Source organism: Diadema setosum, chromosome 21 (assembly GCF_964275005.1).
Source record: "Diadema setosum chromosome 21, eeDiaSeto1, whole genome shotgun sequence".
Taxonomy (NCBI): domain Eukaryota; kingdom Metazoa; phylum Echinodermata; class Echinoidea; order Diadematoida; family Diadematidae; genus Diadema; species Diadema setosum.
In genome coordinates, this window is record NC_092705.1 from 1034347 (window position 1) to 1054002 (window position 19656).

The window sequence follows — 19656 nt, forward strand, 5'->3', positions numbered from 1 at the left end:
GAAGAAATAAATGGCACTTTTTCTATGTACAATTGTGCTGTAGTTCATGCTCTAATATCTTCTCATGAAGGAGAGCAACCTTTACACACACTGACAAACAAACAAACCAGAAACATAATTTATTTCAGCAAAGTGAAATTTAATGCACTCATCAATATTGTAAGAGTTTACCAGTTAAAAACAAAAATAGCTTAAAAAAAGACAATCCTGAACACTTTCATGTGAATTGATGGTATGAAGATAATATTTTGGAATTACAACTACCCGGTACTGTACATGTACTTCTGCTCTACACCTCTGTAAAAATGTGTAAATGGTCTATGGGAAAAAATTCCTATGGTGAGTTTCATACTAGAGCTGCCAGGGTGTCCAATAAATGTCAGTTGACAATAAATTGAATATGACTCTCAAACTGTAAAGTGACTTCACCTTCTATCAAATACTGAGGTAGGAAAGTTGATATGTTCATGTACCAAGGGCATAAGATTACCAAGAGCTACTTTCAGGCAACCAATATTTTCACTTCACTTGCCTCCAAAAGGGCAAGTATGAACAGGGAAAGTGGCTGGGCCTTGCTTGTAAATCCTTTCCTGTCCTTTGACAGCCTGTGTTTTTTTTCAATTGCATTAGAAGTAGAGCTAGAATGAATGGTCTTTCATATTACAGGGCCCCATTTCATAAAAGATGTTAGGATTGCAACTCTTGCTGGAATGGCAACTTCCAGTAGCAACAGCCAATCAGGAAGCTGGATTCTTGTTGTTACCATGACAATTGTCATCCCAGCAAGAGTTGCTATCACATCAACTTTTATGAAACAGGGCCCAGGATGTGACATTATGACTATGATGTAGTTATCAGTATGTATTCACAATGCTGAACTTGATGATATCCCACAATTCCTCAGTAATGTTCATTATCTCATTTAAAACAGCTTTGAAACATCTCAAAACTTCTAGTATAATCCTGCTTCTTCACTGCCTTGTCATAATTTGCATACTAAAACACATACTACCGGTAGTACATAATATGAACAAGGAAAATAATGTACGGGCATGCGTGCACACACACACACACACACACACACATACACATCAATTAATATTACTGAATCTGCCAGTGCATAAATGGCACCTATGAGTTTTCACATGCCTTTACAGCAATACTGTGTCATGTACAGCAGATTGCATGCTAGATATATCAGTACACCAATGCTTTCATTGCAAACAGTATACTGTACAGTCATCTCCATGAAGAATACTACACTTATACCATAATCAGGAAATACAAATACAGTGGACTCCCATTATAACGAAGTCCTCGGGACCGGCAGTTTTCTTTCGTTATAACGAAATTTCGTTATAACCGAATGAATAAACAATAAAAATACATAGAGTTGATAATGTTGCGGCCCTAAATTTTATTTCGTTGTAACCGGAATTTCGTTATAACCGTGTTCGTTATAACGGGAGTGCACTGTAGTATAAAGTATGGGGATATCACACTTCATTGGCATTTTGGTGTTAAAAAAAAAAAACACAGTTTCAATATGCTGGTTAATACATTATGTATTTCAGATACAGTGAACCACAAAATAATTTATTTCATTGCACTCTACATAAAGGCATCTATGTCAAATAGGTAATGCCTTTCTTGAATAGCTCTGTACATGTAGTATTCTACTGGAGGAGCAATCAGCAGCATAATATTCATATAACATAACTTTATTGCATAACAGATCTGCATCTAAATTTCAAAGTGCAGTGTACTGGCGATTCCCATAATAACTGAATCCACGGGACTGGCAGTTTTCTTTCGTTTTTTTTTTTTTTTTTAGAACAGTAAAGTACATAAAGACACATAGATAATTTTAAGTGAAAATTTTGTTATACATGTAATTGTGCTCGTCATATCAGGTTTAAGCAGAACAGTAAGGTACATAAAGACACTTTGATAATTTTAAGAGAGAATTTTTGTTATAAATTGTGCTCGTTATAATAAGAGTACGTGACACGAAGTACAATGTAGTTAGCATTGCCTGGAATATATGTTGAAGAAACTCCCAAGAAGTAACACTTCATTTTTGTTTTATAATATCCATCATGACAATAGCCATAAAAAATTGCCACACTAGTGACTGTGGCTTGATATGATGGACATCAGTAAAAGGGCACACTCAAACTCTCTTATACCCCTCAATGTGTCTTTGTCAGCTTTAAAAAAAGGCAGTAATGTGAGGTAGGCTCTGGATTTTGTCTTCAGGACAGAGGCATCCACAACTCTGACCTTTTTTCATGACCAATGACAGGTGACAAGTATTTCTTATCTTGCCAATGATCGAGGAAAGGAAATTACGTCTACAATTTCATTACCAAGTGATTGTCTCGATGTCATAATACTTCACCCCAGGAAGAACACACAACATCTCAAAGAGTAGATTGGCTGCTATGAGGGCGGTGGTTCCCGTCGTATCATACGGTGGTGAGACCTATGAGTGGAATCACAAAACTAATCAGGGACAATTCTTTCTAAAGCAAAGCATCAGTTCTCTCTGTAGTTATCATATTGAACAGAATTCTATGAACTCCTGCACATGTCACTCTCTTCATAAAATACATCACTTGACATTCACTCATCATTACAAATGATTATAAATGATTACACATATTTACATCACGATATTTGTTGCGGGATCATTTTCAATAAGCCTAATTTGTGCTTCTCATGATTCCACCATTATCATATTAGTATTTTGATACCATGCATTCTTATTTGTTTGTTTGTTTTTTATGCAAATTTTGTAAACCAATTATGAAAGTGGAAATAAATGAAATGAAATGAAATGAAATGAAAAGAAATGAAATGAAAAGTATACACAAAAAGTTATCATATCTCACACATTAAAGACTTGCATTTGACATACCTCCACCAAGTCGGCTCCCACAAGGTTAAGTCCTCTGCAGCCTCGCACAATCTCAAAGGCCTGGATGGTTGTCAGTCCAGCCACTTCAGGTGTACCTAGGTGTATTGAGAAAAAAAAAATAATCACATTAAAATACTGAAATACAAGCAACAGAATACAAGTATCTCCTGTTATAACAAAGTCCTCGGGACCAGCAAGTTTTCATTTACTACAGTGCACTCCCTATTTTAACAAATGCTGTTATAACAAAATGCTTGTTACAACAAAGTAAAGAATTCATTCAGTTAAGAATTTGTGTCGAAAGATTATCTATATAAATTTACATACATGTACTTTACTGTTCGGCTATAACGAAATTTCTATATAACAAAAGTCCTGAGGACTTCATTATAATGGGAGTGCACTGTGTATCAAAATTTTGCTAGAGCTAAACAAATATATGTATGTATATATGTATATATATATATATATATATATATATATATATACATATATAGTCCATAGATAGAAAAGAGATATTTTGTGACCTGAATTTTGGTGAATTGAAGTGAATAACCATGCTTGTTATCATGGCAGCATACTGTCTTTTGTTTTTCTCTTTAAAGTGAGTATGAAACTGTGCCATAAGTAATATGATGCATGCAAATCTTCACAATTTCAATCCAAGGGGCTACACTCTTTGCAACTGATTGACAAACATCTCGACGGAAGAATTTCATGAATTTGAAAAAGGGCTACACTCTTGCTTTCATATCTTGCCATTATTGAGGGCAGGGTAATCACATACCGGTTCCTGGAGCAGCCCCAGGGTCTATGGCATCAATGTCAAATGAGAGGTAGACAGCCCCATCTCCCATAATTCCTCTCACTTCCTCCATCAGTGGAGTCAAAGATTTATGCCAACATTGGTGAGCAGGAACCACACGGAATCCCTGTGAAAAATGCACATGATCTAATTTGTTATTGTACTTCCTCCTAGAATCTTTTTCATGAATTATTATGGACCTCTCAAAATACTCCCCACAGTCTCCAAGTCAAATGTTAATTCAATAACTGTCTTGTACATTGCCACAAGAGAACTACAATGGACTCCTGTTAAAATGAAGTCCTTGGGAGTGGCAATTTTCTTTTGTTATATCGAAATTTTGTTATAACTGAACAAATAAACAATTAAAAAATATAGAGCAGAAAATGTTGCGGTCTGAATTTTTATTTCATTACAACCGGAATTTTGTTACAACCGTGTTCGTTATAATGGGAGTGCACTGTATCATCAACATATCATAAAAACCATACTCTAGACTACCATGAAAATGTTCAGCAGAATTGGCAATTGCTCTTTAAAACTAATGATTATAAGACGAATGACAAATGAGTACTGGCATGATAGACTGATTTCCAAGACAAGGACATGTTATATTAATATGCCTATGTACATCTCATCTTGATTTTGTCTTCTACAGTGGTACAAGTCTAGCTTCATAGTACTTATTTGGTTACTTACCATTTTTTTATGAAAGTCATAAAGTTCATTTGGGGGACTGTAGTTAGACCCTCTCAAGCCAATCTGGACCACTCGGTGACAGTCCAGACAACCCTCTTCAGCGGCTCGTCTGAATGGAGTCCCATGAGCCACTTTCTCTCCCAGCATCAAGTCTGCAACATCATCATGTGCATCAATGTGGACAAGACCAACTGGTCCATACTTTTCCTGCAAAATAGGAAAGGAACAGAAGTAACCATCACACATGACAAGATGTATATTCTGTTCTAATAATGAGCTGTGTGTAGCTTCAGTAACTTGTTGATCTTGGATTTCACCAAGGCATTTACAAGAATTTTATATCACACAGTGCATACCCACTATAACAAAGTCCTCGAGATGTTCTGTTTTCTTTTTATTTCATTGAAATTTTGTTTTACATATAGCCAAACAGTAGGCCTACAGTGCATAAAGAAATATACATGATAATTTGGGAACCTGAATTTCGATTTTGTTTTTTCGCAATGAGAATTTCATCATAACAATATGCACTGTATATGTTGGGCTACCAAACACAATTCCAATTGAGCTGTTGGTTCAAGGTTTACCTTCATGGCCTGTAGGATTGGGTAGGTTAAGGTGTGGTCTCCTCCTAGGGTTAAAGGCTTGCACCCATTGGCTATGATGTCTCGGTACTGCTGGTGAATCATCTCAACGGACTTCTTGAGGTCATAAAGGTTAAGGGTCACATCCCCGATGTCAGCTACTTGAAGTGTCTCAAAAGGGGCGGCCCCTGCAGGAAATATATTGTATCTCTGCTTTTTAAATCAGTCATTCGATAATTAAAGCAGCTTTTGGCCAACATTCACCAGACAGACATACAACCCAGTGGCAGATCCAGGAGGGGATGCACTGGGAGCACTCCCCATCTTTGTTATTTTTTTTTTAAACAAAAGAAATAAAAAGAAAAAATGGGGGCGTATGCGCCCCCTTTTATTTTGTAAAGGTGCCCCCTCTCTATGGAATTCCTGGATCTGCCCCTGCAACACGTTTCTCAATCTTTGTACCTGAATATAAGTACAAAGTCATCACTAAATCATGACGAGATGATAAATAGAGTGTATTAAAGTATACATGGTGTATAGCACATTAAAACAATTTGCCTTTTTATGGAACAATTTCTATCAGAACCACAACCTGTGAATCTTTTGTTTCTTTTACAGCAGAACTATCCAAGGTAGGCAAGTCACTTTCATCCAATCCATACTGAAGGATGCAAAAGTATGGAACCAAGACTACCTGAAGAAAAAATGAGGTACCTGAAGAAAAAAAAAAAAGGTACCGAGCCGGACTGGCCAGAAAATACGATCGTCGATTGGGCAACTCAAAACGAGGCCAGTGTGAGGGAGATTTATTTGATTTGATATGATATATTAATTTTGAATTATTTGCAATAAAATGAAAAATAATATAGGGTAAAATTTGGAAATCTATAGAAATTTTATGAATATAGATTTGGCGTAAATATTCCTCGAGGAATGATAAACGCCACATAAATTCAAATAACAACAACAACAACATATGTTTTAAAATGTTGTCTGGTATCTCACCCACATAATTACAAGGTCCAAGAACGAAGGACTCATATCGGATTTGACGTGGTCCTAGTCTAGTTCCTGTTCTGTAAGAAGTTCCAATGTCCAATGGTACTCCAACATAGCAAGCATCCAAACCTGTATGTGTATGTGGGAAGTGAACATAACTCCAAATCCTTGAAAAGAAAAAAAAAGAGAGAGATAGCACTGCTAACCACAAGACAGTTGGTGAAAATGCCATCAATTTGAAAATATGCTTTGAGGGCTCGGACTAATGATAATTACGATCACAGCACAGTCAGCATAGAAGATTTATAATGACCACTGCATTTAGATATCACTACATTTTTACAAGACACGACCAAATGAAAAAAGTGAAATATTTCTGCAATCAAATAAAATATCTGCAATGTCATGAGGTGTAATTTGTTGTCTTTTTTAAGAATGCTTTCTTGAATCAGGGAGGTGGATCCCACATCCCTGCTTGAATTAAAAAAAGACCACATACTTAGTAACCCTTGGACTCCAAACTGTGAGTCATATTTGTCATTTCACTTTGTTAGCAGTAAACCAAATATTTACAGTTGCTTAATGTCTTCACATATAATGCTATATATGAGAGGCATACTAAATATTGCTTTATTCAAACAGTGTAACATGTTAGGTGAATTGAGACTCTGTAAGTGGTATATGCTGTACTACCAGATGCTTTATACTGTACGAGCTGAAATTTTCGCGTACAAATATTTTCGCGAATTGCTACTTGGAGGACATTTTCGCGTACAAATATTTTCGCGAATTGCTACTTGGAGGACATTTTCGCGTGTTGTTAATTTCACGACTGCGAGGGTCTAACTGAACTTACTTATTTGCGCGTTGTTATTTTCGCGTGTTGTTATTTTCGCGGTTCAAAGGGGATTCGCGAAATTCGCGAAAATAAAACACCCGTGAAAATTTCAGCTCGTACAGTATGCACATGAGACCATGGCTATGCTCCTCTGCACATAGAGGAAGACTTCTACAAGGACAAAAGCATAAATTGGACAATGTCCCACGGCCTACGCCAGGCTCTATTCTAACTCATTCTTATTCTACATCAGTCACAAAAATAAAAAAAAATCCAAATCTCTATGCCATTTATTTAGCCAGCTGAGTATATGGCTCTGAGTAGAACGATCATGTTCCACCTCAAAACAAACTGGCAGTTCAAGTTCATCTTTGTCATATGCTCCATAGTATTTTGAAGATAAGAAAGAAGAAGAAGGCAACAAAAAAAAAAAAAAGTTTGCAAGTGCCCTCCATTAAATTTCACCTGTCTGAAGCATCAATTCCAACAGTCTACAAGAGGGCAGCATTGTGGATAGAGGCTGAGTGAAAATGGGGCCCAGGATTCCTTTCTTGTTTTTGTTTTCTTTATGGGGGGAGGGGTAAAAGAAATTGAAAACAAAAACACAAAAACAAACAAACAAACAAACAAACCATATACCCAAACTTTATAACCTAACATAATCCCAACCCAAAGAGCCCTGGATTCTGTGCACCATTTTTGTCATTTTGCAAATCATTAGTTTCCCTATACTGATGGGATCTGTCTCTTCACAGTGGGCTTCTTATCTGTCACATCTTGACATAGAGTAGACTACAATCAGATAATCCTAGAACAATTTCTGCAAAAGTGAAAACTATAGTCAAAGGCAAGAGTTCCATTTCCCAAACAAACAAATATAAAATTGTGGCATCTGCTGATGCATGATATAAAACTCATGACTAACTGCGTTCAACTTCTAGGTCGAAATCTCACCTTCTGTGTTGGGCTGGAATGGAAGTCGCATCATAGTGCTGATGCCACCAACTCGCGGGAATTTCGTCCCACACAGTGGTTCGTTCAACGTCTTCCGCCCCACACCAGGCCCGGGCCCATCACTGGCGTAACTCCTCCAGAGCATACGGCCATGAAGAGTTCGAGCTTTCGCACACTGTGATAGTGAAGGCATCACCCCTTCCGAGATGCGGCGAGTGCTCAGCGTCGAACACCTCGTCACCATTTTGTAGACTTTTGAGGCAAACATCTTCATTCTTATCGAGATGTGCTTCTCAAAATCGTCCGGTCGGAAGCGCCACTGACACTGAATGATTTCCCTTGAAAATAACTGAAGGCTTTTTTATAGCAAATCCACTTAGAATCATGCTCTTGGGCCAGGAATGTAAGATGAAACTTCGAAATTCTACCGCAGCGGATTATGTTCGCGTCTGTTTTGGGGATCCCCCTGCCGTCCATCAGACCTAGTCTAGCGTTCTCCATTCACTGTCTATTTTTTCGCAAAATCAGCAGAACCTAGGTATAGCGTAAATGATTACCCATGCTTGAAACATATTTAACATAAATCAATTACTTTAGATCCACCGAAATTCAGACAAAATCTTCTATCATGAGTTCAGCACGAGTATAGTGGAGGGAAAATGTTCCCTAATCTGTCACCAGAAGTTTAGCATTATAGACTAATTGACTGAAAGAAAAGAACGCCCTCAACCGTTGGAATGCGCAGGAGTCCAATCATTTGTTTGGGATTGCTTTTCGGCGGTTCGCTGGTTAAATTTAAAAAACATTTTCAAAGACACTCAATGCCACCTTTAGGTCTCTGCTCACTTTCCCCAAATTAGTTTCGCAAACACCCACCTGAATATCTTTGAATATGTCAACGACGGAGAAAACAACAAACACAACGAAGAAGGGAAATACCGACTTTCTTACTCCAGTACACCCCGCGAAGAGGAGTCGACTCGCCGCCGTCAATGCCACCCGGAACTCCCCCGCTCATGCCGTGAACATTCCCGCTTCTCCCTTTATGAAGAAGCTGGGTTGGGGAACTGGTGTTTCTGTGTATCTTCTGGAAAGGTGAGTAAGCTAGGGGTCAGGCTATCATAGTTTATATTTGTGGCTACTTCTTAATGGTTAGAATGCAGGCGCCGGTATTCAATCAGGGCAGCGCTCAAGAGACAGGACTGTTTATGATATCCTCTCATGCACTGCACTGTAGCTAGCTGTGCTGTGGTGGAGTGCACGTGCACTGGCTCACACTCAGTATCACAGCTGAAAATGATTGATGCCATAATTAAGATGTTTTGTAAAGTTTGAATCAACTACAAATCAATTTTGTTCTGTTAAGTGCCACATACTGCAGAAGACCTCTATACTGGTACAGAACTCAGAAGTCAATCAAATTACTGTAGAGTCAGTTGTTATTGTTCACCATTGTATGACACCATATTAAAGTTATCCGAAAAGCTAGAGCTGTGAATTTCTGCTTTTGACACAATATCCTGCCTGTAGAAGCCCAAAACCTGATGGCACCATGCGATCACCATGGGCTGTCAAGAAAATCCGCAGTAAATATCAGCGTGGTGGCGGCCTTGTTGATGTTGAAGGGAGAATGAAGAGAGAAGCTGAAATATTGCAGGTCAGTGACAGTGTCTTTTAGAATTTTATAGATGTCAATTTTGTGATACACTCATAGTGATAGTCAAACTTTGTTTTTTATGGCTACTACTAGTATTTATCCCAATGTGACCAAAATACAACAGTTTAATCAGTCCAAATGTTCACCACAAAGTCCAGGAATTGTATGATAAAAACACAATGTTCAATAGAATTTTAGAGCTATTCTAATCTGTTCTAATCAGTATTAGGCTAATCAGTCAAAACAAAGTTTTCAATGAATATTTCAGATTGACCTTCATATGTTAGTACATATATCTCTGTCCAACATAACATACATTTGCCCCAAAATTTCCATTTTGGCAAAAATTCTAATACATTGTTTGAAGCAGTTTTTGGGCAAAGTTATCTCTCATTAAAATATATGTATACCAGTATAATCATATATATCATGTATATATATATATATATATATATATATATATATACATATATATATATATATATATATATATACATATATATTTTTTTTTTTTTTTTTTTTGGGGGGGGGAGGTAATGCGCATTGGAAACAGAAAATAAAATATTATGATGTCCCTGAAATGTTCACTCTTACTTTGGAAATACATACACAGATGCAACCTTTGTAGGGAGACAGGATGTGACAGTGCACATAAATTCTGTGTCTGATGATCTTGTTTAGAAATGAATTAGTGTGTTCAGTTCTTATGTGAAATATCAATAATGATAATGATGATGATGATGAGTATAATAATACTGCAATAATAATAATAATAATAGTAATGATAATAATAATAACAATAATAATAATAATACACGTACATTGTTATTTGTATAATGCACAGGTCCACCTTTCCATTCAGTGTTTTGGCACATTTTACAGTTCTAAACCTCTGATCATGACATTTTCAATGGTTGTGGGTGCATTTCTTTCCTGTTTTCTGCGCAAAAATGATGTCAATGAAAAGACAAGAACATTGCAAAACCAAATCCTACCCTGAGCTTTAAATCACTTTTGTTAACAAAATCCAGAAACTGGACCATCCCAACATTGTTGAGTTCAAGGCACTTAGCCATGCTGCTGATGGAACTTTGTGTCTGTCCATGGAGAATGGTCAGCAGTCATTAATGGACATGATTGAAGACAGGAATGGAAAAGATGAAGGTGAGCGGAGTTAACTCTCTACTGTAAAAGATTATCACAAAATAGAAGCTTTTTATAAAATGCTCTATTGTCAACAAAAATTTGCCTTTATTCATTTGTGATTAACAACTGTGCTGTACACTCAATTTACAAGAGTTCTCATATTACTGTAAAAGTGGAAATTTTCATGTGAATAAGTGTAAGCACTTGGTCGGGTAAGATGAATTTTAGTAATCCACAAAATCAAACTACATATAATGTACATAGTGTACAGAGAGTGTCATATACATCAAACAATACAATTTTTGGTTATATTCTTGTGTGCGTTTCAGTTGCACAAAAAGTAACAAACATCTCAACTTTTACAGGAATTTGTTTCAATTTTTTTTTTCAAATGATGGTTTAGTTAACTAGAGGTACTTAAGGGTCAATCCAGACAACCTTCTTTTAGCTTGTTTAAATTTAAGCAAGTTTTTGTTCTTAACTCCCTTGCCTCCAGGGCCCTTCCCAGCAGTGCAGATCTACAAGGTGGCCATGGGGCTGGCATCTGCTCTCTCATACCTCCACAATAAATTCAAGTACATCCACGGCGACTTGAAGAGTGCCAATGTCCTCATCAAGGGAGACTTTGAGTCCGTCAAGCTCTGTGACTTTGGTGTCGCCCTCAAGCTCAAGGACGACATGAAGGGTTTAGCGGTATGGATTCTAGATCTATAGGAATTACTAGTCATTTACACTGTTTTGTAACCATGCTTAACCTTTTCTTTCTTGATAGTAACCCCTGGAATTGTATACATGTACTCCACACAATTTATTCCAAGCTCATTTGAATGGAATTTTAGATGTAGGAAATCAGTTACATCAGACAAAGTTGTCAGAGGAATGTAGGAAATGTTTACATTTTATATTCTACAGGCAATGTGGCTTGTAAAAGTAATGAAACACATAAAGGTTATAACTAATGATTACTAGCTTACTAGTATGGTCACACCACCATATTATCATCATCATCATCATCACCACCATATCAATAATGATAATAATAACAATAATGTTGTTATTTTATCACCATGATTATCATAGTTATTAGAGTAGCAGTAGTACTGTAGAAGTTTTATAATCCTTTATTTTTTGGCATCATCACTATTATCATAGCTATTTGTTAACATCATTACAGTATTATAAAGATGGTGATGATGATGATGATGATTAATTGCTAGTGCTGATGTTGCCTTAACACCCTTATTACCATTCCACCAATTGGAGATGTGTGTATGTGTACAAATTGTCCTCCCTAGAACCCCAAGGACTCCTACATCGGCTCCCAGCCTTGGAATGCTATGGAGGTTCACATGGAAGGTGAAATCAGCCACAAGACGGACATGTTTTCCTTTGGCCTGGTCATCTGGGAGATGATATCCCTCTCAGCCCCACACCTGGATCTTCTCTGTGAGTTCTTATGGAAGTTTCTACTCTTTGTGTGCATTAGTGACTCTGTGTTTGCATGTGTTTTGTTCTGTGTTTAAATCACTGTGACTGATGTAGTCCTGTTTACCTTTAGGAGCAGTGATTGAAAAAAAATGTTCAAGATATCACTTTTGATGCATGTGCAGGTCAGTTGTATCACAAAACATCCGCCCTGTAGAATATTTTTGCAATTAAGTCTAAAATATAAGGAGATATCACTGTGTTTCTCATTAAACCATAACTGTACATCGTTAAGTCTGGAAACATTTTTATCTTAATCATAACTATTGTTCACTACTTTGTATATCTAACAATACTTAAGATCAATTATACTGGTTCAAAGTTTTACATCGGTTGTTTCTATTTCCCTAACTCACATTTTAGAACTATTTTGAAGCACTATTGCTGGGTTTCTGTTTCATCTGCAAATGTTATTAACCCTCTCTGTGCCAGTAACCTTTGGACAGTGTGTACAATTATACAGTAGGAGTTTTATGTGCCAATTAGTACTCAAAAGCATGCAAAGGCTTAATAGTGTGTATATCCATTTACTATGGGTGTGATTATGTGTACATGTACCTTGGTGCTCTCTCTCTCTCTCTCTCTCTCTTAGTGAGTGTGTGTATGTGTGTGTCACATTTTTTCTGTGTCTTATTGTGTATGTGTGTTTGGATGCACATGTAGTCTGAAATTCCAAGTGTTGTATTGCTCTCCTAATGATGCCGCAATGCAAATTATCACTTGCTTGCTCTATGGTTAACGATTGGCCAGTATAGGTAAGGAAATTTAATACATTGTAGGTGCCTCTGTGAGCAAGCAACAGATTTGTACTGGACTTTGCTATTACAGTAACACATGCATTTGGTATTGCTGCCTGGATAGCAAAGAGCAAAAGAGGATGATGCAACTACCGGTATGCAAGGATCAATCATAGTTGTTACTGACAAAGGACCTCTATAGATCTTCAAGAGAAAACCTCACCCTTTGAAGTTTGACAGGTTCCTTTGATATTTCCCTTGATACATTTAAAATACAACTACTTGTACATGAATATAATAATTTTGAATGTACATGTATGATGCGTAACGGGATAGAGTATACAACCTACTAGCCATTTCTTTTTTAACTCATCAGTCCACAGTCAAAATATATCAGCAATACCGATTCTCTTACATACATGTATGTGAAATTCATTCTCACATGCCCTTATTTCTCTTCATGTCGTGTTCTAAGGCCTTGTTGTTATTTTTTTTTCTTTCCTTTTTTCTATTGTGTCTAAAACAAGCTAATTATGGTGTTCATACATTTTTTTTTGTTCTTTGCATATGTTATGTATGTTTGTAATATGTGTACATGTACATTGTACACATTGTATAATGCTTGTATTTTTAACCTGTATGTGTGGACCCCTCTGAAAACCAGCCTTTGGCTGATGAGGGTTTTCCACCCCATGAGTGGAAAATAAAAATCAAATTGAATTGAAATCACCGACTAAGAATTGTCACATGACCTTCTCCTGCATGAATAGACTCTGGTGATGGCGACACTGACGGAGACTACGATGATGACGAAACAAGCTTCGATGAATCTGAATATGAAGCTGCTCTCGGGACCAGACCTCCATTGCCAAAGGAGAACCTAGGCCCAGAGTACCAGGCACTCATTGAGCTGTTCTGTGCCTGCACTCATGAGGACCCAAGTAAGAGGCCTAGTGCCAAGATGGCTGTTGCTGCTCTCGAAAGCATCAAGTTATGAAATCTTCCATTCTGCAGAGTAACTTCAAGTGCATCCTTCAGTGAAATGCCAAACTGTGTGTAGGATTTAACACTGTTGACACACTGTGGGTTTGAGTCGACATTTTACTGACATGTCAAAAACTGTGTAGTTGATATCAGGATGGTCCACAATGTGTCATTTTAGCAGGTTGCATGGAAAAAAAAAAATGATGTTGTGCAAATATGTATTTGCCAAAAGTTCATAGCAAATGCATGTCCATTGGTGGTGGCAAGGGATCAGGGCTGCTGAAATGCATTGTAAGTTCTAGAGTTAACATGGATACTCTTTAATACTTTGTTGTGTTTGAACATTTGACTGCAGTGAATAGGCTGTGTTCCAAGTACACGTATACATTTTTATCTTTTATTTTTTTGCCATATTTGCAGACAAATACACGTATGATTCATTTGCAATTTCTTACTTTGAGCAGGTGGCCTTTTTTTATAGTTTAGTTTAGTTTAGTTTTTTGTAGGAGGCTTCAGTGTTATGCATTTTCTTGGGCGTCTGTCTAATATTTTAGCCTGTTCCAATAACTGCAACCAGATATCAAGCCCCTTGTTGACCACTCTTTGGCACTTGTAGAGAAAGCATGACATAAAACTCAGGGAAATTCATAATGCAAGCTGTATGTGTTGCCCTTATTCATGAAGCAGTACTGGGTTTCCAAATACATGTAGACTAAGGCACATTTTAACATAGATTAACAACTCAGTACTGTATATTACAGTGGAAACTCAGTGTAATGACATCCTTGGGACCAAGACAATTTGTTCTATATGTACATGTATCAGATATTTATATAATATTGGATGGCCTTGAGGTCAATACAAGGAAATATTGGATGAGCTATGCACAAATATTGGACGAGTCGAAGAAGAGTCCAATATTTTGCTTAGCATCATAATATCATTATTATCCTACAGAGGATTTTAGCACAGAATATTTTCACTTAGGGGCTACCCTTTCTGTCTCTTAGTGCTGTATGGTCTCCTATTGTACTTGATCCTGACATGGGGTATGGTACACTCTTCAGTGCAAGTTAATCCACTTCATTCCCAGATCTATGTGATCTATGTATTTTGATGTACATTCCAAAGGAAACTTAGATCAACGTCAAATTAACTAATTAATATATAAAATTTGTTTGTATAAACACAGAATTTTAGAAAAAACAATATTTTAGTTAATTCGTGATTGAACAATCACAGACGTTTTTACTTCATATTTCGGGTCATCTCGTGTATCTCAGCCAATCACAGTGCAGTTTCTAAAAACTTTGGGGAATCCCCCTCTTGCCGTCCAATATATTAAATATTGGTCACCTCGGCAAAAAATATTGGTCGAGTTCAAAAAACTTTCTAAGTGGGTCGGAGGTTATGAGGTGCGTCAACAAAATAACACTTGTATTTGGGCTCTAAAAATCCTCTGTATGGATAATAATGTGTTATATCAGTAGTCATTAAACCATACAAAACAAAGGAAATAAATTCATTTGGACTGGAGAAAGGAGTTTGTTATGTCAGGTACATTGTATTTCATTATATGTAGCAGATCTCTTTATATCGAATTCCACTGCACTGGCAAATTCTTTTTTTTTTTCCATTTTTTCATTTTGTTTTTGTTTTTTGTTGTTGTTGAAATAGGTCATCTGGTAGAGTAAGCATTGACAGAAAATAAAAGGTAATTCAGATGTTACTTAAAATTGAGCCTTTGTGTTTGGTTTGAGATCAAGGTATAGCTTATAAATGTACAAGCTAGCTTATACATTTACAAAATGTACCAGTGTTTTCCTGCTGGCATGCCAAAATATTTTCTGAGATAGAAAACATCTACAAGCAGGAAAGACATCGATTTGGGTGCATCATACACTGTAAAACATTTCACATACAAAAGTTTAGTGGAGTTTCTTGTGTGAGTGTGTGTGTGTGTGTGTGTGTGAAAGAATCCAAACAACAAGGTCGTTGGCAAATTTCTGTCTCATGCATATGGCTTCAACAAACTTCTCCAAGATCTGATAAGTGAAATACATTGTATATTATAAATGTGTAATGAGAATGATTACGTATGTGAATATGTCAGTATTTCACATTATAGTAATAGTCCAGTCATATAAATACATGCATATATGATATGTTTTTATAAAGAAAATTGTACATACAGGTCTTTAGTACATGTGTATATAAATACCCTCGTAGTATCTTTTATACCACGAATATCAAAACACAGTATCCTGGCAGTAGTGAGTGATATGTATACAAATATTTGTACACATATGTGGTGATGGTAATTGCTGGTAGAATGTTCTGTGTTACTGAACAATAATACACATATTTTTTTGAAAGACGTCAAGTTGTGTATATGTATGTAACTTTACATATTTGTAAAATTGCATGTGTGTGTAACTTTATGTATAGTTATGTAAATAAACTTGTTGTTTGTTTTTTTTTTGGACCAAGTATTACAGCTGTACTTGTATTGTTTGTATCTGTTTGATGTCTACATTGTACATGTATATGATTCTTTCCTGTTTTACCCTATTATACGTAACAAATGCAGTTACTTTTTCAGTTTGTTTAGAGGAGAAGTTGCGTGTGTGACAAAGATGGTTTGAAAGAAATGTTTTGTGTGAAAATCACAAAACATAATGTAAAATAATGTGATAATATATGTAATATAAAATGATAAATAATATAATGCAAAACATACCTATTCAGGCGACACTGAAATATCGTTTCAAGACTCTGTTAATATCACCATGGCTTAAAGGGATGAATAACAGTTTTGGTTGAGGTAGGGGACTCCAGGTTTCCATCTTTTTTTTTCTGAGATAATGAGAAACCTATGAAATATGAAAGAGCATACAATTTTAAGAAGAACTCGTAAGTTTATTTGATGAAAATTGGTTTTGAAATAGCTGAGATACCCAAAATGAGGCAATCACTATGTTTTAATTTGTTTTTGGATATCTCGGCCATTTCAAAACCAATTTTCATCAAATAAACTTTGAGTTCTTCTTAGAATTGTATGCTCTTTCATATTTAATAAGTGGTTTTGTAATCATCTTGCAAAAAGTTAAAAGCTGAATTATCATCTCAACCAATACCATCCCTTTAAGTTTCTTGAATCTGCATTTGGCTTTGGTATGGTGCAGTTAATGTTTGCCCAGCTGTTTGGGGGCGTGGGTTTGGAGCGCGTCAGTTCACCAAAATGGCCAGGGAAGATTTTACCCAACCAGCCGGGGTTGCTTTTATTTTATTGACTCTTCATGTATGTTCCGCATGAGTGACTTAGCGTCTGTTAGTCTCGCAGACCAGTTGCTTTCTCATTTTTTCGCATGGAATGGACGCAGTGTTCATAGACAAGATTTATAACAACAGATGAATGGCATTTGACATTCTCTTAAAAAAAAAAAAATAAAAAAAAAAGATACCATGGCCTGTGATTCTGCGAGTGTATTACGTAATCACTGTCATATGCATAGCCAATAAAACATATCTGCCAAAGGCGTGGTTTAGGGTTTAGCATCAGCTTAGATTCTTGAGCATATACATATAATGTACTGACATCTATATGTACACCATATCCTTTGAAGTGCATGTAGTGAATACAATGCATCTGTGATTCATTTTGTCATGCCGCTGCCGAAAGCATATCTCCGTACGATTTTCACGGACAGTGTGTCGCTTGTTGGTTTACACCTATCAACAGAGGATGAATATACTGTAACCAAAAGCGTGACGAGAAAATTAATGAATTGTCTAGGTCACAATAGTAAACGTGTATCGATGCCAGGCCAGTAATGTCCTGTAAAAGCGAAAGGAAAATTGTTGGTCAGTAGTGGAATAAACCAGTTATAGAAGCCACGATGATGACGACTTGGTGTCTTAACGAGACGAATGTGCTCGTGCGTTTCTGTTGGTGTTTGTAGTTATTCATCGTCTCACACACACGCACACACATACACGTATACGGAGTATAGTTATACACTTGTACACTGTATATGTATATACATATACAATATACATACATTAATTACATACTATATGTATGTACACACACACACACACATATACATGTATATGTATATATATATATATATATATATGTATATGTATATATATATATATATATATATATATATATATATATATATATAATGATTTATTTGTATAGCCATCGTTGTCGGACAATCGGTTTAATTTGATTTCGGAGGGGATCACAGCCACTTACTCCTGATTTCAACTAATAAGGATTCTAATGCTATTCTATTTTAAGAAGCCAATGTTGACAGTATATTTATTCAACAAAGACAACAAACCAACACCTTTAAAAGAAACCAAAACCCAAAGAGAAATGTGGATTGAGTGAATGCAGCAACATTAGAACACATCAGTGAAAGTTTGAGGAAAATTGGACAATCGATGCAAAAGTTACGAATTTTTAAAGTTTTGGTGTTGGAACCGCTGGATGAGGAGACTACTAGAGGTTTTGGCGCCATGTGTGGACAATAATATAAAGAAACTTTAAAGGGAATTCCACGAAAATTCATTTGTCATGAAAATTACACACTCCATCAACTTGATACTGACATAATATGTTAAGGGTAGCAATTATTCACCCCCCCCCCCCTGCTTTCTGAAAGCTGCTGGTCAAATGCTCTTTCATTATGCTAGAAAAGTGAATTTTTGTAGAATTCCCTTTATATTTTCTTTGTATTGTTGTCCACACAATATGACGCCATAACCTCTAGTAGTCTCCTCATCCAGCGGTTTGAACATTAAAGCGTTACATCTCCGTCAGTGTGAGTTCTATGAGTATATTACATCAAACTGCATGGTTATGACAAGACACAATCAACAATGTGTGCAGTAATCAAATCTTAAAGAAGTCAAATGCATCCGCTAGGCATAGCTTATTCTTGTAACTTTTACGGCAAGTTTGTCAACATTGTCAATTGTCAACTTCGAGCTGATCTGTTTGTGGTATGTATTGTATGTACAGGGAGTAACTTATCATCAATTGCAATAATGTTCAGCACAACTAGCCACACTACCGAAGGGCGTAGAACCAGTCAGTCAAGAGAAGCCATGAGTCTTAAAGGGTGTGTACAGTTCTGGTCGAGGTGTAGATTTAGCTTTTAGCATTTTGCCAGATATTCAGAAACCACTCTATGAGATGTCAAAGAGCATGCAGTTCTACGGGGTATCAAAAGTTTATTCGATGAAAATCGGTTTTGAAATGGCTGTGATATCCAAAAACAAGATGAAACAAAGAGATCCAATAAAGTTGGGGCATGTCGCCTTTTATTATTAGCACTTTTTTGGATATCTCAGCCATTTGAAAACCAATTTTCATCAAATAAACGTTGAATCCTTCTTAGAATTACATGCTCTTTCATAATTCATAAGAGGCTTTTCATTATCTCACTTAGGAATGTTCAAAACATGAATCCCTACCTCAACCAGTACTGCACAGTCCCTTTAATGCTTATAGAACCTTACAAAGTTCGGTACGCGTGTTTAGAAATGATGTTATCCTGTGGCCATCAATAATGTGCAAGCGCACAGTCAAAAAATAATAAATAAATAAATAAATAAATGAAAATGATAAATACATACTAGTATATGAATAAGATTGCGGCGACATTAAAAGTGTTAATCGTGATGAAAAAGTCTGTTGCAAATCGTATTTCGTCAATATCAACACTGAATTTGCGCTCTTCACTTTCTTTGGACCCATTATACCCCTGTACGTTACCAGGATTTTCAGTTTTGCTGCCCGCATCGTGCTTTTACTTTGCCATTGTTTGCGTCG

The 19656-nt window shown here is 36.4% G+C and overlaps 2 protein-coding genes across 2 annotated transcripts; one reads left to right on the plus strand and one right to left on the minus strand.

Annotated features, from left to right (window-relative positions):
* Window positions 1-124: 124 nt before the first annotated feature.
* On the minus strand, window positions 125-8357 carry LOC140244198 (guanidinobutyrase-like). The gene is made up of 7 exons (XM_072323830.1): window positions 7800-8357; window positions 6014-6136; window positions 5012-5196; window positions 4425-4631; window positions 3708-3852; window positions 2921-3015; window positions 125-2485 (listed from the first exon to the last, which is right to left on the minus strand). Exons 1-7 carry the CDS (start codon window positions 8071-8073, stop codon window positions 2366-2368), a joined length of 1149 nt encoding a protein of 382 aa, XP_072179931.1. The 5' UTR covers window positions 8074-8357; the 3' UTR covers window positions 125-2365.
* A 239-nt stretch (window positions 8358-8596) lies between these two features.
* Window positions 8597-14502, plus strand: LOC140244554 (lymphokine-activated killer T-cell-originated protein kinase-like). The gene is made up of 6 exons (XM_072324179.1): window positions 8597-8894; window positions 9330-9456; window positions 10488-10620; window positions 11099-11295; window positions 11898-12048; window positions 13595-14502. Exons 1-6 carry the CDS (start codon window positions 8692-8694, stop codon window positions 13819-13821), a joined length of 1038 nt encoding a protein of 345 aa, XP_072180280.1. The 5' UTR covers window positions 8597-8691; the 3' UTR covers window positions 13822-14502.
* The last annotated feature ends 5154 nt before the right edge of the window (window positions 14503-19656 follow it).

Bases quoted from the DNA above. Each gene is read 5' to 3' on its own strand.
- LOC140244198 (XM_072323830.1), bottom strand. From the start codon at position 8,073: ATGAAGATGTTTGCCTCAAAAGTCTACAAAATGGTGACGAGGTGTTCG. The intron at 5,197-6,013 runs GTGAGATACCAG...TATTTCCTGCAG, and splicing joins TGGACCTTGTAATTATGTGG to GGGCCGCCCCTTTTGAGACA. The intron at 4,632-5,011 runs GTAAACCTTGAA...CCTATTTTGCAG, and splicing joins CAATCCTACAGGCCATGAAG to GAAAAGTATGGACCAGTTGG.
- LOC140244554 (XM_072324179.1), top strand. From the start codon at position 8,692: ATGTCAACGACGGAGAAAACAACAAACACAACGAAGAAGGGAAATACC. The intron at 11,296-11,897 runs GTATGGATTCTA...TGTCCTCCCTAG, and splicing joins ACGACATGAAGGGTTTAGCG to AACCCCAAGGACTCCTACAT. The intron at 12,049-13,594 runs GTGAGTTCTTAT...CTGCATGAATAG, and splicing joins CCCACACCTGGATCTTCTCT to ACTCTGGTGATGGCGACACT.